The sequence below is a fragment of the Uranotaenia lowii genome, chromosome 3 (assembly GCF_029784155.1).
Source record: "Uranotaenia lowii strain MFRU-FL chromosome 3, ASM2978415v1, whole genome shotgun sequence".
NCBI classification, from domain to species: domain Eukaryota; kingdom Metazoa; phylum Arthropoda; class Insecta; order Diptera; family Culicidae; genus Uranotaenia; species Uranotaenia lowii.
This window is the reverse complement of record NC_073693.1, coordinates 362,523,319-362,544,719: the sequence shown is the minus strand read 5'-3', so window position 1 is coordinate 362,544,719 and position 21,401 is coordinate 362,523,319. Positions and strand designations below refer to the sequence as shown.

General features: G+C 32.2%; 1 protein-coding gene across 1 annotated transcript; it reads right to left on the bottom strand.

Annotated features, from left to right (window-relative positions):
- Positions 1 to 5,718: 5,718 nt before the first annotated feature.
- On the bottom strand, positions 5,719 to 6,435 carry LOC129758369 (uncharacterized). The gene is made up of 3 exons (XM_055755869.1): positions 6,283 to 6,435; positions 6,014 to 6,211; positions 5,719 to 5,946 (listed from the first exon to the last, which is right to left on the bottom strand). The coding sequence occupies exons 1-3, from the start codon at positions 6,326 to 6,328 to the stop codon at positions 5,756 to 5,758; spliced, it is 435 nt and encodes a 144-aa protein (XP_055611844.1). The 5' UTR covers positions 6,329 to 6,435; the 3' UTR covers positions 5,719 to 5,755.
- Between the last annotated feature and the right edge of the window lie 14,966 nt (positions 6,436 to 21,401).

Below are 21,401 nucleotides of genomic sequence, written 5' to 3'. Positions count from 1 at the left end.
AGGAATTCCATCTGAACCTGCAGCTCTTGATTTAATAGATAGAATTGCTTTTGAAATATCATCGCGTAAAAAATCTTAAATTTTTTGAATTACTCAAAATTTTAAAAAGTTTCGGAAAAAACTTTTATTTTTTCGATATTTCTGGTCTAGAGTCGCGTAAAAAAACTAGAACTTTTGGAATCACTCAAAATTCTAAACTTGAATGTTTTCCGGGAAAAAAATTTGTTTTTTATTTTTTCTGGTCGAGGATCGCGTAAAAAAAAACCTTGAATTTTTGGAATCACTCAAAACTTTAAACCTGAAATTTTATGGAAAAAACATCTTTTTTCTGATCGAGGATCGCGTAAAAAACCTCAAATTTGTTGAATCACTAAAAATTTTAAACTTGAAAATTTATCGAGAAATTTTTTTTTTATTATTTTTTCTGGTCGAGGGTCGCGTAGAAAACCTTCAATGTTTTTTATCACTCACAATTTTAAACTTAAAAAAAATCTTCGGGAGCAACTTTTTTTCGATTTTTCTGGTCGGGGGTAGCGTAAAAAAACTTGAATTTTTTAAATCACTCAAATTTATAGCTAGAAAATTTTTCGGAAAAAAAATCAGTTATTCGATTTTTCTAGTCGGGGGTCGCGTAGAAAACCTTGATTTTTTTTAGTACAAAGTCTTGAATTTTTTAAATCACTCAAAATTTGAAACTTGAAAAGTTTTCGGGATTTTTTTTTTCGTTTTTTGAGAAGTTTAAAAATCATGAGTTTTCGGTACTATATTGAGTTCAAGAGGAAATGTCTGAATAAATATTGCAATTAAAACTAAAATTTTTGAAGCAAATAATTTTTTTAAGTTTAAAGAAAAATATGATAATTAAATATTTTTGTAGGGGAGATGGGGGCATAATGGCCACCTTAAGGAAAACGGTTATTTAACCATAGAAAATAGCTATAATATGGAGGTTACATTATTGTTTCGTGTTCAGACACTTGAAAAGCCTATTCCCAACGGGCTGAAACGTGAAAAACTAGATGAAAACGTTAAAAAATGCCTTTTAAAAAATTTTGCCAAAAGCTGAAAACCAGCCACTGTGGAGGCATAATGAGAACCCCCCCCTGAGGCAGTATGAGCACCATTAATCAGGGCAAGATGTTGGGCAATCTAGCAGCGAATTCAATTCGATGAAGTCAGGTGAGTCGTAGATTCATCAAAAAAAGCAATAACAAAATAATCTAGGTCTGTTTGTAGAATACAAACAATTCACGCACGCTCATACATTAAGTGCTTTGTTCGGAGGATGATGCTACTAGCCGTATAATGTAACAATAAAAAAATCGATCATGAATTGTAAATGGAAAAAAATCACCTCGAACAGAAATCTAACGCTAGTCTTTTGATTACCTCTCCGACACCTTACCAATAGGCTAAATCGTCGGATGAAAACTAGTCAAGGTGTGGCGCTATAAATCAATTTTAATTCGCTGCTAGATTCGACGGCAGAAAATGCTCATTATGCCTCGATAATATGGTGCTCTATATGCCCCTAGTCAACAAATTTAAGTAAAAACGTGTTTTAAAATTGATAAATGTGAAAAATCAAAAATTTTATGATGGTAAAAGTTGAGAAACAATGTGTACATCATGTTGCAGTGCGTACATTATAGATCAAGGTTATTTTATGATCATAAGAGCTTATTTCGTGGTGCTCAAAAATTATAATATTTTCGTAACTTGAGAACCAAGCTAGTTTTTTTTAAATATCTCTGTAAAGATGATAAGGAGATTCCTTTTTTTGTGAAAAATTAATACTATAGGAAGTACGAAACAAATCCTCATTAAAATTTATTTAAGAAAATACGTACTTTCGTAGAAAAGAGTAGTGCTCATTATGCCCTGGGTGCTCGTTATGCCCTCATCTCCCCTACAGAATCGCAGCGCTAATATAATTTCACCACTAGAGCCGGTATGAAATTACCTTTCTAGTGAATATAAACGCAAATATAACGCAAATCTTGCGTTTATATACTTCAAATCCCGTGCAAAGTTGAATTTAAGTGCAAGAAAGTCTGAGAAATTGCAAATTGACTTAAAGTTCGAAAAACAGCTTCCTTTAAAAAATCGTCGAAAATTCTGTGTTTCGTATTTTGAAAATCTAAAAACGCAAAAATGTGACAAATTACGTCAACTTTCTAATCCTCTTTTCAAATTTTATCTGGTATGAATTAATCATTTTGACGATTCATTGATTTAAAAAAAAATTACACCACTTTTTTTACATTTTTTGTGGTCATGATCTTTAAAAACTTCAAAATGAGAGCTGAAGTAGGCGTTGACGGAATCGGACGTATAATTTTTTTTCCGCGTGTGTTAAAATCGTGGCTGGGAAATAAGTGTTTTCATGTTTTTCGATAATTGGAGAAACAGTTATACAGGGCAGTTTTCACTTATTGCGAAGCTGGATCAAGCTGTTAGGCCCTTGAATACCGATGCTGTTCTTCCCGGACAGTCCTGGTGTGAGTGAGCAAGCCTAGTGTGATGTAGTGTTGTTCCCAAGGCCGGGTGTGGCCCAGCGGCCACAAATGTCCATTCCAGACTGCGGACGAGTCCGCACAGTCCTCTTAGTCAAAATTGGAAAAATGAAGAAAGCCGAAGCTTAGTATCCTTTACTTTTTGGTTCATTCTTAAAAAGGGATATCGATATATTCTAAAAGTTTTAGGATGCACATTAATTGCTTTGAGTAGATATTTAGCATGGAGATTTACTTTCCTGTACCGTTTGGAAATTTTAGTTCAAATTCTAGTTATCATTATTGACAAATTAAATAAATAATAATAATTATTGACAAATGTCTTAAATTTCAATTTGAAAATTCTTATTTAGCTTGAATTTGATATGTTGAATGTTGATATTTTTGAAATCATTCGCTTACAGATTTTCAACGTAAAGATTACTATGATGCCTTTAATATTCTCGTGTATGCATTGGTGATAATTCTTTTCATCATTCAAATGTTATCTATACGGGAAAGTCGGGTAAGACGGACACAGCAGGTAAAACGGACACTTTCGATATTTCGAAAATAACAATGGTTTGCAAAAATCTAATGATGGGAATATGTTCGCCTAAGTGTATCAACACTTTCGAGACCCTTTGTTTATTTATAGCAAGTAAGGTCCCATAATAGTAAACAAAACAAACAAAAACTTTGAGGATCCATTATTTGATGTAATTTTCTCTTCTCATTTAGTAGTTCATAACTCGCAAAGTTTTCGAAAATTTCGACCGTTTTCAAAGGTAGAGTGTTTATTAGGCTTCTTTTTAACCATCTGGAGAAAAATCAGCAAATTTCCGTCAAAGGGCTTGAACAAAAAACGTTTTGAAAAAAAAGGTTGCTAAGGCAGGTAAGACGGACACCTCAAGGTCGGGTAAAACGGACACATAAGTTTCTCCAGGTATTTTAAATTTTTCATCGGTTTGATCTTCCATATGCCTTCGAAAGACCTTGGCAAGAGCAATTGTCGGTCGAAAAGCGCTCGGCATGTAAAACAGGCCATAAAACTGTAAAAATAGGACCTCCGGTTAAGAAAGTGCCTATAAATAACGGAATTCCGAAACCACAGTGGACTCAGACCTGTTGGTTCCATTTTGGTTTTAAAACGTTTTCAAATACTTAACTCACAAAAATACCTACTTTAACAGCAATTTTAGCGACATATTGTACCTTTTCTGAGCAGTGTCCGTTTTACCCGACCATTTCTGAAAAGTGTAATTGGGGGTAGCTTAGTGGGGTTAGCTTATGGGGTTTAGTGGGGGGAATGGACAGGACATCAAACGATCGGACAACTGATATACAATGGATTGTGGGCTCAAGCCAGCCGGAGTATCTCGGCAAATTTAGAATCATGAGTAGGTTACTTAGGTACCTTTACAGGATTCTTTATTTGTTTAGAACAGTTTGAAGGGTGTAAGATGAGTCAAACCTGTCCCAAGCCAGTGGTAACGGACCCCTTGGTTGTGCTGCAATTATTGTTGATAAGTTAAACATGAACAATTTTTGAATGTGCGATCGAGACTTCCCGTACCGACACGGGTCGAAAGACCTATCAGCCACTGGTGGGTTCTCATACATACATACATACATACTATGAATAATTCTGCTTATTTTGAGAAAAAATACGTATTCTACAAATTTTCCTTGTAACAAAAGCGGAACATGTGTCTAACCCTATCATAAGCGAGTGAGCATATTTTTGTTATGTACTTTAGGTCTCCCACGGATGCAATTTGCGGGTGCTTTTTTAATTATGAAAGTACATTTCCCTAGGCTAGTTAAATAAAAGAAGCATATGACACGTACATAAGTCAACGACATTGGATTGAGATTTTTATCTCAACACACAGCTGACATATTTAGAGTGGCCCAGGTTTCCCCATGGCCCACGTTACCCCGCTGTCCCCTACATAAATTTTATCCAAGTGAATTTCAGTTAGATGCTACGAAAAGAATATGTTATAGGAATAGGAGCTTTTTGAACATACCTACAACTTTGGTCAATATCAACTTGACATATTTCTTTCAATTTAACATTTCAAAAACTGAACACCCTTCATTTTGAAGGTGAGTCGATTTAGGGTCATTTTTGAATTTCTCAAACCCTGGGGTTTAAAAAGCTTCGTTTTGGTTCAAAACTCATTCATGATTTTTTGCAGAATTTTTAAGTAACGTTTACATGAGTAAATTTGAACTTTTAGGTTTGTATGGGAAAATTGAATATTTTGTAGTGAAAAATCAACATCGTTTTTGTTTCTTCTGTGGAACCGAGCCAGCTGATGTTTTTTGTGCCAATTTATAAATTCTTGAAACGAAATTTTTCGCTGAACTACTTTGTCAAAAATCGTAACTTCGTATCTTATTAGGCAATGATAAACAATAAATTCAATTGACATCCCTGATTGAGCCTCGCGAAGTATGTAGTCATGCAATACTTCGCGAGGCTCCAACAGTGATGTCAATTGAATTTACTGTTTATCAATGCGAAAAGACAGAGCCTTGTAAAAAAGCTAATAACTTTTTTGTTTAATAAGATACGAAGTTACGGTCTTTGACAAAGTTGTTCAGCGAACAATTTTCTTCCAAGAATTTATAAATTGGCACAAAAATACATCAGCTGACTCGTTTCCACAGAAAAAAAAAAAACAAAAATGATCTTGATTTTTCAGTACAAAATATTCTACTTTTCCATACAAACTTAAAAGTTCAAATTTACTCATGTGGACGTTACTTAAAAATTCTGCAAAAAATCATGGATGAGTTTTGGACCAAAACGAAGTTTTTTAGTGTCCAGGGTCTGAGAAATTCAAAAATGACCCTAGATCGACTCACCTTCAAAATGAGTGTGTGATTTTCTCGTTCTCACAGTGTTGTTCAAAATTTTTTGAATCATCTTTTGACAGTACATAAAAATGAATATCTGTGCTAAAATAGCTATGACGATATGCAATTTCTGAGATGAGTGAGAAGCATATTAGCAAAAGTAAAAAAAAAACAAAAATTTTCAAGGTGAAGAGGTCCAGGAAAGTACTCTGAAAGAAACTATTTTATATAGTCATGTTTGTTATTAGTATTTTTTTAAACCGCACTCGGGGATTTTGTTTTGAAAAGTAAAACAACAGATATAGATATTCTTCGCCTTACTTTCATGGCAGTTCTCCAAATAAGACAAAAAAAATTATTTCGAACTGCGCTTGTTTTATTTTTTACAGTGTTTAATTGATCAACCGTTTGATTACGACAAACAGGGCTCCCACAAAGGCAAATTGCATATTTCGATGCAAACTGGTGCTGCCCGCAGTGTAAGAAGTGCAATTGATGCCCACAAAATCACCAAGGTTGTGTTCGTTGCTACACAAAAGTGGATCCGACTTCGGCAGACATCCTTTGCGAAACATTTGTAAATCTGTGTAGAAAAGATTTTTCATTGATGTTTCATCATGGTTTTAATGGAGTTTCACTATTTCACTTACTGGCGGACACTAACTGCAACTCGAAACACTGATACTTTCCATTCTGTAGCAGTTTGGATTCCAAATTCGGATACACCGCCGTCATGATTTTGACCTCTGCCAGGGATTTAGCCGACTCGCATTCTTCCTTCACGGTAGTTGGGTTCGGACCGTAACAATTGTCAATTCCAGCGCAGGTAGGACAACCGACAGCAGTTGCTAAACGTTTGAGGACAATTTTGTTTATATTTTATTTTCTTAAATAGTTAGCTCTGAGTAAAGGTTCTTACCGGATCCAATCAATGCCACCGCAAAGACGAAAATTTTGAAAAACATTTTGAAATTTTTCCGAAGACAATTGTGGAACAACTGTTACGTTTCACTTTGAAATGTTAACTATATCAAATGTGTATCTGATGGGTATCACTTAAAGCGAAATTTCCTTGTAAATCTCACGCACGTGTTGAAGAGTTACAACTGATAAGCGCCTGATAGTTTCAAGTAGTTCACACTTCACAGTCTGATTCATACATTTGTTGGCCAAAATGACGTGAAAAAAAATCCCCATCGATCGACTAGTTGTGCAAAAGCTGATGAAACAATGTTTCAGGTCGGTTGAATTGAGACAAACCTGATATTCGATGATTTTAAGAAAATTTAATTTTTTGCTTGATGATTGATGATCCGAAAAAATAAAGAAAATTTCAGGATTGAATATGCGCTGATCTACATTTTGATAGATGCAGCTTCGAAGAAAAAAAAAACTTGTGATAGTGTCAGCGCAAATAAGCTACGTTGACAAGCTGGCAACAGCTCACACAAGAAAATATGAATGAGAGCGCCCTAAGGCGGCTTGCGAGCTAATATTGTAATGAGTGCCCATCAAATTTGCATAATTGCTTAGAACCAGCTCAATTATTTGTCACATTGACACAATATTCGGCTACTAGTTTTTCATTCACTTTTTTCTCATTCTATTGTAAAATATTTCAGCAAGCCATGCGTGCTCTACAAAAACAACGCTAAATCCACATTCAGCAGGTGTTGTCGCGTCGATTCATTTTCAAGGCCTACCTACTCCCTATGGATCTGCTACAAATACATGTCATTATTGATGCACTTTAGAGCGCGATGCCCACACACCACAATGACTGCCTTAGCGTAAGTGATCTATGGCCATTGTCAATGGGCACTGTCAAGTGCAATCGACTGGTCTTGGCGTGGCTTGCACCTCACTCATGGCAGGTAGCTAGTAGAATAAGATCAAGACAGCCATAAATTAGAAGAACGAGTGATAAAGTCAGCCAGACGCATGATCCGGCCTAAGTACAGTACTCACTCGTTAATCGGACACTGAGGGACAGAAGGGTGCGTCCGAAAAACGTTCGATTACCGAGGGTGCCTTGCAAGAAACATTGTCCTGTTTGAAATTTTTGACTCAAAACACTATTTTTCATCACAAAAGTTGAAATATTATTGAACGTTGAGTAAAACGTAGTGAAACTTAATAGAATGAGGTTTGAGAACTACAAACATTTGATGACAACAATATGAAAACAGCAGCATTGACAAGCCAAGTACAATAATCCATTGATTAATGAACAGAAAAGCTTCGAATTAGTGAAATATTCACTTAAATATTTAAATATTTAAAAATCCAAGATGATATTTTGAAATTATTCTAACAAATTGTCCGATTTTTGAGTAAACCTGGCTTTGAACACATCTCCCAAAAACGTCCGATAACCGAGTTTGTCTGATAAACGAGCGAGTACTGTACTTTGGTTGATACCTACGATTGTTAATTCTGCATGGGCCCGAAGTAAATAAAAAAAGAGAACACTGAAACCGGTCAACCAACAACAAACGCCACCCGACTTGTTAAGTTGTTGGTGGTGAGCTTTCAAGTTCAATCACCTGGTGATGATGACAGTCAATTGCAGAGCTAAGTGGATATCATTAAGTTGGGGTTTACTTTTGCCTATCAGTGAGCAGGGTAAAAGTTTCAGTGTAAAGCTTAGCTTGGTTGACTACTCATATCCATTTTAAATTGTAGAACTAGAAAGGAAGAATTCAGAAACTATATCAATATCCTTTTGAATAATCTCATGTTACCATTATTTAGCAAAAAGGTGTACTTTTCGAATCCCACAATCGCTGCAGTGGCTCAGGAGAATAAGCTATACCTAGCCAATGGTTGCTACTCCGTGGTTGACCGAGGCCATCAATTTTGCATAGAGCCCCGAAGAGTGGAGCTTGGGATTAGATTAACAATTTATCAGTGCACAAAACTGATGCTCTCTCTTAAAAAAAAAATTATAAATAACGGCGCTGGCCACGTCCTAGTAGTCAATGAGGGATGCACCAAGGATGGATAGTAAGGTACTCTTTAGTATCTATCAGCAACCTTTCAGTATAGTACAGAATTATTCGAATTTCAAAAAACTCAGAAACAAAGGCAAGTCGGTATCTCTACCTATAGAATCCGTCTATACGTCTGAGAATCTATATTTAAACATCTAAGTACAGTCATTTTATTAAAAAGGGAAAGGTTATGATAAGGATCCACTGTGAATAATGGTGCCGTCTTATTGGGTTTTCCTACACCTTCTATGCTTCTACATATTTATTATTTATATAAATTTCTTTTATAGGCTTAGAGGTACCGTAAACTGGGGGAACTTTGTTCACCGGGTTAACTTTGATCAGCATAATTTTTTGCAGATAATCATCATTAATTAAGTCTGAAGTTAAAATATATTAAAACTGTTTACTACGTTTGAAAGCCTATAAATTGAGTTACCAATTTTATTTTTATTCGTAGATTTTTGATATTACTTAAAATATCATTTTAAAATCTTAAAATATCTGGTTTTTTCAAGGTTCACAAACAAACATCTCTTTATGTGAAAGTACAACTTTTTTCTTTGTTAAGATTTAGTTTAAGTGTTATTTTTATGGCCATTTGGTGATAATTTTTGGATATTGAAAAAAAACGGTAATTTTCCATGAGAAAGCCCGTATAGTAATAATGGCTAAAACCCTATCAAATGGTTAAATTTGATGGAAAAAATGAACATGCGAACAGTACGAGGTCCTAGGGAGTTGCATGAAGGCAAAATTTTATTTATTTTTGAGGCCAAAAAAAAATTGAGAAATGTTTATAATATTTACCCCTAGATGTATGCAGCAACATTGTCCATCTTTTGATTAGAAATGTTTTTGAAAAAAAAACGTTGAAAAAAATAGTTTAATCCTAACTAAAATTACTGTTATTAATGTTTATGCCTTCTGTGCTAAATGGCACCATATCAGTAATTTAGGAGACGTGAGGTACTTAAAAACCATAGTGATCAAAGTTACCCCGAAACTCAAAATCCGGTTTTGTAACAAACATTTAATTATAGGCACCAATACCGTTTTAATTTACTGCAATCAATGATCATATTTTTATAATCCTCACCTAAGTAAGTGTTTTAAAACTTTTAGGTAATACGAAAAAGCAACACCTTCCAAAATATTCAAAAATGAATGAAAAAAGTGATCAAAGTTCCCCCAGTTTACGGTATTTTCTGGCGGTGTTAGTTTGCAGTTTATCCAATCATTGATAATGATAATTCATATGAGACCAGCAAATTTCCCTGACTGTGATACCCAGTGAAATGACAAAAATGACAAAAATAACAAAAATGACAAAAATGCAAAAATGACAAAAATAACAAAAAAATTACAAAAATTACAAAAATGACAAAAATGACAATAATTACAAAAATTGTAAAAATTTCTAAAATTATAAAAATTACAAAAATTACAAAAATTACAAAAATTACAAAAATTACAAAAATTACAAAAATTACAAAAATTACAAAAATTACAAAAATTACAAAAAATACAAAAATTACAAAAATTACAAAAATTACAAAAATAACAAAAATGACAAAAATGACAAAAATGACAAAAATGACAAAAATTACAAAAATTACAAAAATTAAAAAAATTACAAAATGACAAAAATTACAAAAATGACAAAAATTACAAAAATTACAAAAATTACAAAAATTACAAAAATTACAAAAATTACAAAAATTACAAAAATTACAAAAATTACAAAAATTACAAAAATTACAAAAATTACAAAAATTACAAAAATTAAAAAAATTACAAAAATTACAAAAATTACAAAAATTACAAAAATTACAAAAAATACAAAAATGACAAAAATAACAAAAATTACAAAAAATATAAAAATAACAAAAATTACAAAAATTACAAAAATTACAAAAATTACAATAATTACAAAAATTACAAAAATTACAAAAAATAAAAAATTACAAAGATTACAAAAATTACAAAAATTACAAAAATTACAAAAATTACAAAAATTACAAAAATTACAAAAATTACATAAATTACAAAAATAACAAAAGTTACAAAAATTACAAAAATTATAAAAATTACAAAAATTACAAAAATGACAAAAATTACAAAAATTACAAAAATTACAAAAATTACAAAAATTACAAAAATTACAAAAATTACAAAAATTACAAAAATTACAAAAATGACAAAAATAACAAAAATTACAAAAATTATAAAAATTTCAAAAATTACAAAAATTACAAAAATTACAAAAATTACAAAAATTACAAAAATTACAAAAATTACAAAAATTACAAAAATTACAAAAATTACAAAAATTACAAAAATTACAAAAATTACAAAAATTACAAAAATTACAAAAATTACAAAAATTACAAAAATTACAAAAATTACAAAAATTACAAAAATTACAAAAATTACAAAAATTACAAAAATTACAATAATTACAAAAATTACAAAAATTACAAAAATTACAAAAATTACAAAAATTACAAAAATTACAAAAATTACAAAAATTACAAAAATTACAAAAATTACAAAAATTACAAAAATTACAAAAATTACAAAAATGACAAAAATAACAAAAATAAGCAAGAGACAAAAATGACAAAAATGACAAAAATGACAAAAATGACAATAATGACAAAAATGACACAAATGACAAAAATGACAAAAATGACAAAAATGACAAAAATGACAAAAATGACAAAAATGACAAAAATGACAAAAATGACAAAAATGACAAAAATGACAAAAATGACAAAAATGACAAAAATGACAAAAATGACAAAAATGACAAAAATGACAAAAATGACAAAAATGACAAAAATGACAAAAATGACAAAAATGACAAAAATGACAAAAATGACAAAAATGACAAAAATGACAAAAATGACAAAAATGACAAAAATGACAAAAATGACAAAAATGACAAAAATGACAAAAATGACAAAAATGACAAAAATGACAAAAATGACAAAAATGACAAAAATGACAAAAATGACAAAAATGACAAAAATGACAAAAATGACAAAAATGACAAAAATGACAAAAATGACAAAAATGACAAAAATGACAAAAATGACAAAAATGACAAAAATGACAAAAATGACAAAAATGACAAAAATGACAAAAATGACAAAAATGACAAAAATGACAAAAATGACAAAAATGACAAAAATGACAAAAATGACAAAAATGACAAAAATGACAAAAATGACAAAAATGACAAAAATGATAAAAATGACAAAAATGACAAAAATGACAAAAATGACAAAAATGACAAAAATGACAAAAATGACAAAAATGACAAAAATGTCAAAAATGACAAAAATGACAAAAATGACAAAAATGACAAAAATGACAAAAATGACAAAAATGACAAAAATGACAAAAATGACAAAAATGACAAAAATGACAAAAATGACAAAAATGACAAAAATGACAAAAATGACAAAAATGACAAAAATGACAAAAATGACAAAAATGACAAAAATGACAAAAATGACAAAAATGACAAAAATGACAAAAATGACAAAAATTACAAAAATTACAAAAATTACAAAAATTACAAAAATTACAAAAATTACAAAAGTGACAAAAATGACCAAAATGACCAAAATGTTCAAAATGACCAAAATGACAAAAATGACAAAAATTACCAAAATGACAAAAATGACCATAATGAAAAAAATGACCAAAATGACCAAAATGACAAAAATTACAAAAATGAAATTAATAAATTTGTTTGGCACAACCTTCAAAGAGTGTTTAAAAATGACTGTTAAATAATAAACGCGACAACTGCTACCATTCTCCTCGATAGGACAATTTCTCGTGCACTTATGCATTCTAAGTGCTTTCAGTAACATCCAAACCAATCTTCAATGAAAAATCAGTTCATCTCTTAAATGGAGACACCGGACCATTATTAGGTAAAAAAGCTATCAATAGTCTAACAGGGGTATGTCTATTGGAATTAATAAACATGAAATTCAATTAACATCACTGCTTCAATCATCGGCTCACTGAAAAATACTAAATTAAACATTAGAAATAGCCTGCACCTACGCATTATAACTGATAATAAGATAGCTTTGAATGGTTCATTCAGCCAATTTTAAAGCCATTATTGTTAGAAAAACATTTCTAGCAGTCGGAGTTGTGGTGTAATCAGTAAAAACAAATACGAAGTTAAATCTTGTATTCCATTTCTGCTCCTCTTGTGATCAAAAGAGATTTTTTGGAAAAAATACGCTAAACGTAGACTAAAAGACTATCAACTCGGAATTATACACTAAAGGGTGATACGGTCAAAATTTGGTCAAGGAAAAACGTGTGTAAATCTGTGAGATCGTTTATTTAAAAAATCAAATTAAATTTCTTTTTCAAGTTTAATTAGTATAAAATTCAGGAAAAATATTCAGTTAAGCTTACACTTTTCCAAATCCAAATTGCCGGGCCTTACGCTTAACCCCTACCATCAGATTTTTTACAGCCACCTTGTCCACCTTCTTCGCCGCAGAAAGCCAGTTTGCCTTGAACTGCTACTTGTCCTTAGCAGTTTGTTTTTGTCTTCTTGACAATAGCCCAGTATTTCTCAATTGGGCGGAGCTCTGGCGTGTTGGGAGGGTTCTTGTCCTTGGGAACCACCTGCACGTTGTTGGCGGCGTACCACCCCATGGCCTTTTTACCGTAATGGCACGATGATCAATCCGGCCAAAACAGTACGGAACAACCGTGTTTCTTCAGGAAAGGCAGCAGACGTTTATTCAAACACTCTTTCACGTAAATTTCTTGGTTGACAGTCCCGGAAGCTATGAAAATGCTGCTTTTCAAGCCACAGGTACAGATGGCTTGCCAAACCAGATATTTCTTCGCGAACTTTGACAGTTCATATCTGCTGCCTTTCCCCTTCCTATTGTCATATAAAACTTCTGTCCCGGAAGCTGCTTGTAGTCGGCTTTGACGTAGGTTTCGTCGTCCATTACCACGAAGTCAAACTTCGTCAGCATCGTCGTGTACAGCATCCGGGATCGCGCTTTGGCTGTCGTATTTTGTTTATCGTCGCGATTTAGAGTCACTACCTTCTTGTAAGTCGATAGTCCGGCTCGTTTTTTGGCTCGATGCACGGTTGTAGACGATATACCCAGCTTATTTGCGGCATCTCGGAGAGAGAGGTTAGCGGCTTCCGGTTTTCAATTTCCCCCCGATCCAGACTTCCTGGCTGTCGACAAATGTTCCCTTAACACTTTAATTACGCTTTGGCAACTTTTAGCGATTTTTCCAGCTTTGCGTGCGAGTAGCTCGGATTTTCGCGATGCGCGAGCAAAATTTGATACGCTGCTCTTCTTCCTTGGACGGCATTTTGGCAACTGAAGAGTGAATTCCAAAAACAAAATAGGAGTAACATTCTACACACACACCCCTTCAAAATGAGGGATGTTCAGGTTTTTTAAATGCAAAATTGAAAGAAATGAGCCAAGTTGATATTGACCAAATTTTGACCGTATCACCCTTTAGTACTGCTAGGTGGTTCAGTCAAAACACACCGTTAACAGTCTACTTGGATAGTTTCTTGTTCTTGAAGCAAATTGTCACCCACCAGAAGGCTACTGCACAAACTTGAATGCATATATGCCTACATGCATACTAAATCAAGGGCAGGTGCAGTGTAACTCCAATGATTAAATTGGGGTGTTGACAAGCGGAAGTTGTTAGCTATTAATTTATTTAGGTAGCTCTGAAATATAACCATTAGACTAGTTCACTTTTCGGCTTTTTTCGCTGATCACAACGCCACTTACAGGGTTTGATCCTCATTCATTTTCAAGAACTCTGGCCGAATTTGAGCTCATTTAAATAAGTTTCCAGCGTGCGCTAGAAGTTTTATTGAAAAAAGTCCATTTTTCTGGAAAATTTTCTTAGATGTGTTCTAGCAAGCTGTTGTTAATATAAAATGATAATTTTATAGTGCTTGGTGATTGGTATGACAAGCATTCGTATGGACCTGTTTTAGATAATTGACTAAATCAAACCGAAAAAATTTAAAAATTCATAAACTACCAACTTTTACAGAAAATTTACTTACAAGTTAAGAGCTTAAAACCAGTAGTAAATAGAAAAAAAATATTTTCGATATAAACTTTTCATAAAAAGATAGCCTTATTTATAACCTTTAATTTGATGTATAAAACTTAATTATTGCAACAGTACAAGCAAAGATATTCAAACATTCACATCACATTCTTTGAATCATAATGTTGTCTCCATTCAAATTTTAGCATCATGCAACCTGCAAAACGTGGCATCAAGAGGACTTGCTTACAACTTGATCAAAGCGCGCGCTTTTTTTAACTCCTGGCCCCGTCATGGGGTACTTGATTGAATAAAATATCCTTTCTTGTGCACAAGTTGGTGTGGAGCAAACTTGAATGGAAAATATTTTAACAAATCAAATTTGTTGCATAGATATTTGAATAACTTTGTTAGCACTCTTGCGATCATTCAGTGTTATACATCAAATTAAAGGATATGAATAAGGCTATCTTTTTATGAAAAGTTTATATCGAAAATATTTTTTTTCTATTTACTACTGATTTTAAGCTCTCAACTTGTAAGTAAATTTTCTGTACAAGTTGGTAGCTTATGAATTTTTAAATTTTTTCGGTTTGATTTAGTCAATTATCTAAAACAGGTCCATACGAATGCTTGTCATACCAATCACCGAGCACTATAAAATTATCATTTTATATTAACAACAGCTTGCTAGGAACACATCTACGAAAATTTTCCAGAAAAATGGACTTTTTTCAATAAAACTTCTAGCGCACGCTGGAAACTTACTCAAATGAGTACAAATTTGGCCAAAGTACTTGAAAATGAATGAGGATCAAACCCTGTAAGTGGCGTTGTGATCAGCGAAAAAAGCCGAAAAGTGAACTAGTCTAATAACCATGTGTCAATAAGGTTGACACTAATGATGCCAAATATTAACAAAAAAACACTCAAATTGAAATTCACCTGGTATTTTTTCAATTTGTTATTTTTTTATATTTCGTGAAATTCTTCTGACTATTTTGTGTTATTTATTCATCATTTTTGTCATTTTTTTCATTTTTGTCATTTTTGTCATTTTTGTCATTTTTGTCATTTTTGTCATTTTTGTCATTTTTGTCATTTTTGTCATTTTTGTCATTTTTGTCATTTTTGTCATTTTTGTCATTTTTGTCATTTTTGTCATTTTTGTCATTTTTGTCATTTTTGTCATTTTTGTCATTTTTGTCATTTTTGTCATTTTTGTCATTTTTGTCATTTTTGTCATTTTTGTCATTTTTGTCATTTTTGTCATTTTTGTCATTTTTGTCATTTTTGTCATTTTTGTCATTTTTGTCATTTTTGTCATTTTTGTCATTTTTGTCATTTTTGTCATTTTTGTCATTTTTGTCATTTTTGTCATTTTTGTCATTTTTGTCATTTTTGTCATTTTTGTCATTTTTGTCATTTTTGTCATTTTTGTCATTTTTGTCATTTTTGTCATTTTTGTCATTTTTGTCATTTTTGTCATTTTTGTCATTTTTGTCATTTTTGTCATTTTTGTCATTTTTGTCATTTTTGTCATTTTTGTCATTTTTGTCATTTTTGTCATTTTTGTCATTTTTATCATTTTTGTCATTTTTGTCATTTTTGTCATTTTTGTCATTTTTGTCATTTTTGTCATTTTTGTCATTTTTGTCATTTTTGTCATTTTTGTCATTTTTGTCATTTTTGTCACTTTTGTCATTTTGTCATTTTTGTCATCTTTGTCAGTTTTGTCATTTTTGTCATTTTTGGTATAAATATTCCATCATCGACTGGTTCCCCCCAGCTAACGGCCATCATCGCCTAGCTGTAATGAGATTAATTCATCAACACGTTTTGAACGGCTCACACTTTTTTTGCTCTAGCTCACCAGTGACCGTCTTCGGAATCAACTTTACGGATGACCGATACCCCTCATAATTTATCGAATGTTTGTTTGTTTAACGCAGACAGCTATAGGGGATGAGTCACATTTCGGCTGACACCCCGTAATTTGGCAGCTCTCTGGCAGCTGCCATTTGTCATCGATAGTGTTGGGAATTCGGTTCTAGTTAAGGATACCCCTTCGGTGGTACCTTATTCAATTTGGTCATCCCAACAAGTTCCGATAGCTGAGCAACGTTAAACAATTTCTAATGTTTATTTTCCGACTTTCTTTCTATGACGCACTTCTTTTTAATTCAATTGATATCTTCTTAAACTTAATGTTCGCATGCTGCGAATACAGGGTTGCAAGGTGGAAGTTTATACATTTTGTTACTTTTTTTGTGTTGTTTGTAATTTTACTACTTATTGATGATATTGAAATCGATTCCGAAAGTTACACTCATACAAGATTTTGGCAAAAACAACATTCCTCAGGGAAACGTTTACTTACATCAGTCATTTTTTCAAACACATATTGTCATCCAAGTGTAAAATATTCCGGTCACATCAATATCTGTTTCGCAAATAAGCCCTAAAGACTAACTGTCAGTCATTTATAAAAAAGACAACACTAGAAGTATCAACCTGCTCTTGTTCGTTAATAAAACATGCCGATTCCCCTCGAGCATTTTGGAAGCTGCATATCGCTTGTATGCAACCTACAAGGATAGTTGAAGGAGCGCAAGAAAGTTTTTTGCAAAAATCATTTTTTCAATAAGAGTATAATAGAATTTTTATGAGAATTTGAATAGCTACCAAACAAGGTTCATAGTTTTATTGATTTTCATTGATTAATGCAGCCCACAAACCCCTAATAGTAAGTAATTCCTAGAATATTACGTTTGTTTTGCTTCTGGCCCGTTAACCTTGAGCTCGGGACCGGCTCGTTTTCTGTAGTACCTTGATCGATTAAGAGATCACGGTCTAGAACTCGATTAAGTAGCTGCGGACAAATATAATTAAATGCAATGGATGCGATTAGCTTGCACTTTGATACTGATCGGTGCCCTTGGGGGTTGGCAGCTCTTGAAGCCGTTTTACTACGATCAGGTTTTCCCGCTGCTATGAGTTAACACTTAGAAAACTCATGTGCTGTCTGTGCTTGATGGTGACTTAAGCTTAGCATATTGGGCTAAATATCCGTTAGATCACCATCATCGCATCGTCTGAATCACATCACGCAGGACAATCTGCTAGTTACAACTGGACCGTCTCAACTAGAAGGGGGTTTCGATCCAAATTGCTTGCAATGTTGGTGGTGTGCGAAATCAGAATGCGACAATTATCTGGTTGTTATGATTATTATTTATCGTTTGACAGTCCGTTACGAGTAATGTCAGCTATGATAGGGTTACCATATCCTTCAACGCAAAAAAGAGTACGTTGAAATCATATTTCAAAATATTTAGGAGAAACGGGAGAAACTAGGAAATTTAAATACAAATAGTGACATTTAGTTGCTAGTTATGTGACTTATGTCTTTTCAAAAAATACTTTAACAAATTGAAAGTTTTCGTTTTTAGTTTTTGTTCATTTTCCTGCAGATTTTTAGTGAAAAGTCAAAGGATCGTTGGATTATTCGAAAAGATAGAAATATGAACATCGCAAAAATGAGAAAATTTTGCATTTCAAAAAGAGTTCAAATTGCTGTTGTGCTCTTTGCTAACTGCTTAGGCGCTAATTGCATATTCAAAGGCGCTTATTGCCTGCACAGTTTATTTCGACGCCTGGGAGAAGCTTTTCTTAAAAGCGGTTTCAAAACGTTCGAAGCTGTACTTATAAAAAAAAGTAGTTCTGATGAAATAGCAAACTGGTGTTTAACAAAAATTTAGATTTCAATCGATTTGTGATGCTATTCATTTAAATTCATCGTTTGAACAACTCAACAAAGTAGAGAAACCTGAAATACCGTGCCATGAATGCATAAAGTGTTGCATTTCTTTCGGACTTCATGAACATATAGGAACACAAACTTAAGAACTGTAAGAAAAAAGTTCGTTTCTCTGATAAAATGTCTTTCAACGAAAAAAAAGAGTACATTCCGCATGATTTTACAAAAAGAAGAGTACGCTCATTTCTCGATCGAAAAAGAGTACATGTACTCTTAAAAGAGTACGTATGGTAACCCTAAGCTATGATGACGTCTGGCTGCTTGAGCTCAAGAATTCGCTTTTCGCACCACATATTCTTCAGGTATCTGTCTCTTTCAAAATCATGTAACTAATTGATGTTCATTAACTTAAGTCCAGTTTTAAGTTTGCAACTAAGTGTGATTAATTCTAATTAATAAAAAAAAGGTTTTTGACTGATCAAAGATAAATAATCTACGGTAAATACTATTGTTCATTGCTCTAAGTTTCCAAATTCATCACTTTCACACATTTTTTATATCTCTGTGTTTCTTTGGTACTGAACGGTATTCCCTTGAGGTTCAGTTTAATAAAAAAAAAACTTTCAACGCCCATAAAAGAAGCCAGAGATAAAACCTTTATTGGCTGGAATTGTCACTTCCATTGCCAAAAGAATGTGTTCCCCAAATGGCAATACATATTTCCGGATTCGGGAAGTGATCCGGCTTGATCTGGAATGTGCAGATGAATAATGGGTAGGTGGGGGTGAAAGTGTTCAGCCGACTCGTTGTAATGTAAGGTAAGCAGCACGTTTCCTACTGCTACTGCTCAATGATTGAGTGTCGTCTTTCATGTTTGAACGCCTCGAATCGGAAGGGAATGACGATAGTAAAAATCCGAACCGAGCCCAAGGAAGTGCCTGAGCGTTTCGGTTGGGATAAAGATGAAATACTTCATTCGGTCGCTCGAATCGAGAAGGAAGAAGAATTCCAGGTATGTTGGAATTGATTTCGGCAATACATAAATCATGATTTTCCCTCCGAATGTGTGTGGAAGACGTTTTTGGCTCGGCAATGTGGGCTTTCGCTGATGTTACTTTGTATTGTCATATTGCATAAAAACAGGGGCTGCTTCCTACCGTTTACGGGGTATAAGGATAAAGTATTTATGAATATGGATCGCGAACCAGAACGAAGTTTGATGTGAGATGCTTCTGCATTGCACTGTCAGGTTGTCGAAGAAAGGAGGCGAAAATTCTGTTGGGGGAGGGATTGTTTGGATTTGTGAAATATTTATGCTCTGCTTTTTGGCATCGGCACTACACGGTGTTGTTTCGAATTTGATAAGTTTATTACCGGGAGAAAGGGAGGATATTTGGTAAGATAAATCATAGCTCCGGATGGCGTGCATTTATTGACACCGCGGAATGGATGGGACGATTTTCGAGCTCTGGCTGACATGAAAATATTATCAGTAGCAGAATGAAAGATGTGAAAAGAGCAGTAAAGTCATCCCTGCTGTCAATTGCGATATAAATTATTTCATATTTTTGGCTTAAAATGAGCCAAACTTTCATGGATCAATATGCGTATGAAACCTTCAAGAAAAGTTTCAAAAATAGAAAAGATAAACGAACAAAAAATTACAAAAATGAAAAAAAATGACAAAAAATGACAAAAAATGACAAAAATGACAAAAATGACAAAAATGACAAAAATGACAAAAATGACAAAAATGACAAAAATGACAAAAATGACAAAAATGACAAAAATGACAAAAATGACAAAAATGACAAAAATGACAAAAATGACAAAAATGACAAAAATGACAAAAATGACAAAAATGACAAAAATGACAAAAATGACAAAAATGACAAAAATGACAAAAATGACAAAAATGACAAAAATGACAAAAATGACAAAAATGACAAAAATGACAAAAATGACAAAAATGACAAAAATGACAAAAATGACAAAAATGACAAAAATGACAAAAATAACAAAAATGACAAAAATGACAAAAATGACAAAAATGACAAAAATGACAAAAATGACAAAAATGACAAAAATGACAAAAATGACAAAAATGACAAAAATGACAAAAATGACAAAAATGACAAAAATGACAAAAATGACAAAAATGACAAAAATGACAAAAATGACAAAAATGACAAAAATGACAAAAATGACAAAAATGACAAAAATGACAAAAATGACAAAAATGACAAAAATGACAAAAATGACAAAAATGACAAAAATGACAAAAATGACAAAAATGACAAAAATGACAAAAATGACAAAAATGACAAAAATGACAAAAATGACAAAAATGACAAAAATGACAAAAATGACAAAAATGACAAAAATGACAAAAATGACAAAAATGACAAAAATGACAAAAATGACAAAAATGACAAAAATGACAAAAATGACAAAAATGACAAAAATGACAAAAATGACAAAAATGACAAAAATGACAAAAATGACAAAAATGACAAAAATGACAAAAATGACAAAAATGACAAAAATGACAAAAATGACAAAAATGACAAAAATGACAAAAATGACAAAAATGACAAAAATGACAAAAATGACAAAAATGACAAAAATGACAAAAATGACAAAAATGACAAAAATGACAAAAATGACAAAAATGACAAAAATGACAAAAATGACAAAAATGACAAAAATGACAAAAATGACACAAATGACAAAAATGACAAAAATGACAAAAATGACAAAAATGACAAAAATGACAAAAATGACAAAAATGACAAAAATGACAAAAATGACAAAAATGACAAAAATGACAAAAATGACAAAAATGACAAAAATGACAAAAATGACAAAAATGACAAAAATGACAAAAATGACAAAAATGACAAAAATGACAAAAATGACAAAAATGACAAAAATGACAAAAATGACAAAAATGACAAAAATAACAAAAATGACAAAAATGACAAAAATGACAAAAATGACTAAATTGACAAAAATAACCAAAATTACAAAAATGACAAAAATGATAAGAATGACAAAAATGACAAAAATAAGCGTTTTGAATAGGATAAAGCCAAACTCTACACAATATTTAGTGGTCTCTATAAGCGCTCGCTTACTTTGACCGAATAAGTGATTTATTAGTTTAAAACAACAAAACTCATACACGATAAA

What these genes read in the sequence shown, in the direction of transcription:
- LOC129758369 (XM_055755869.1), bottom strand. Translation starts at nt 6,328, where the DNA reads ATGTTTTTCAAAATTTTCGTCTTTGCGGTGGCATTGATTGGATCCG. An exon ending in GGTGGCATTGATTGGATCCG is followed by an intron (nt 6,212 to 6,282) that starts GTAAGAACCTTT and finishes TCAAACGTTTAG; the next exon opens with CAACTGCTGTCGGTTGTCCT. An exon ending in GTTGCAGTTAGTGTCCGCCA is followed by an intron (nt 5,947 to 6,013) that starts GTAAGTGAAATA and finishes TTTTCTACACAG; the next exon opens with ATTTACAAATGTTTCGCAAA.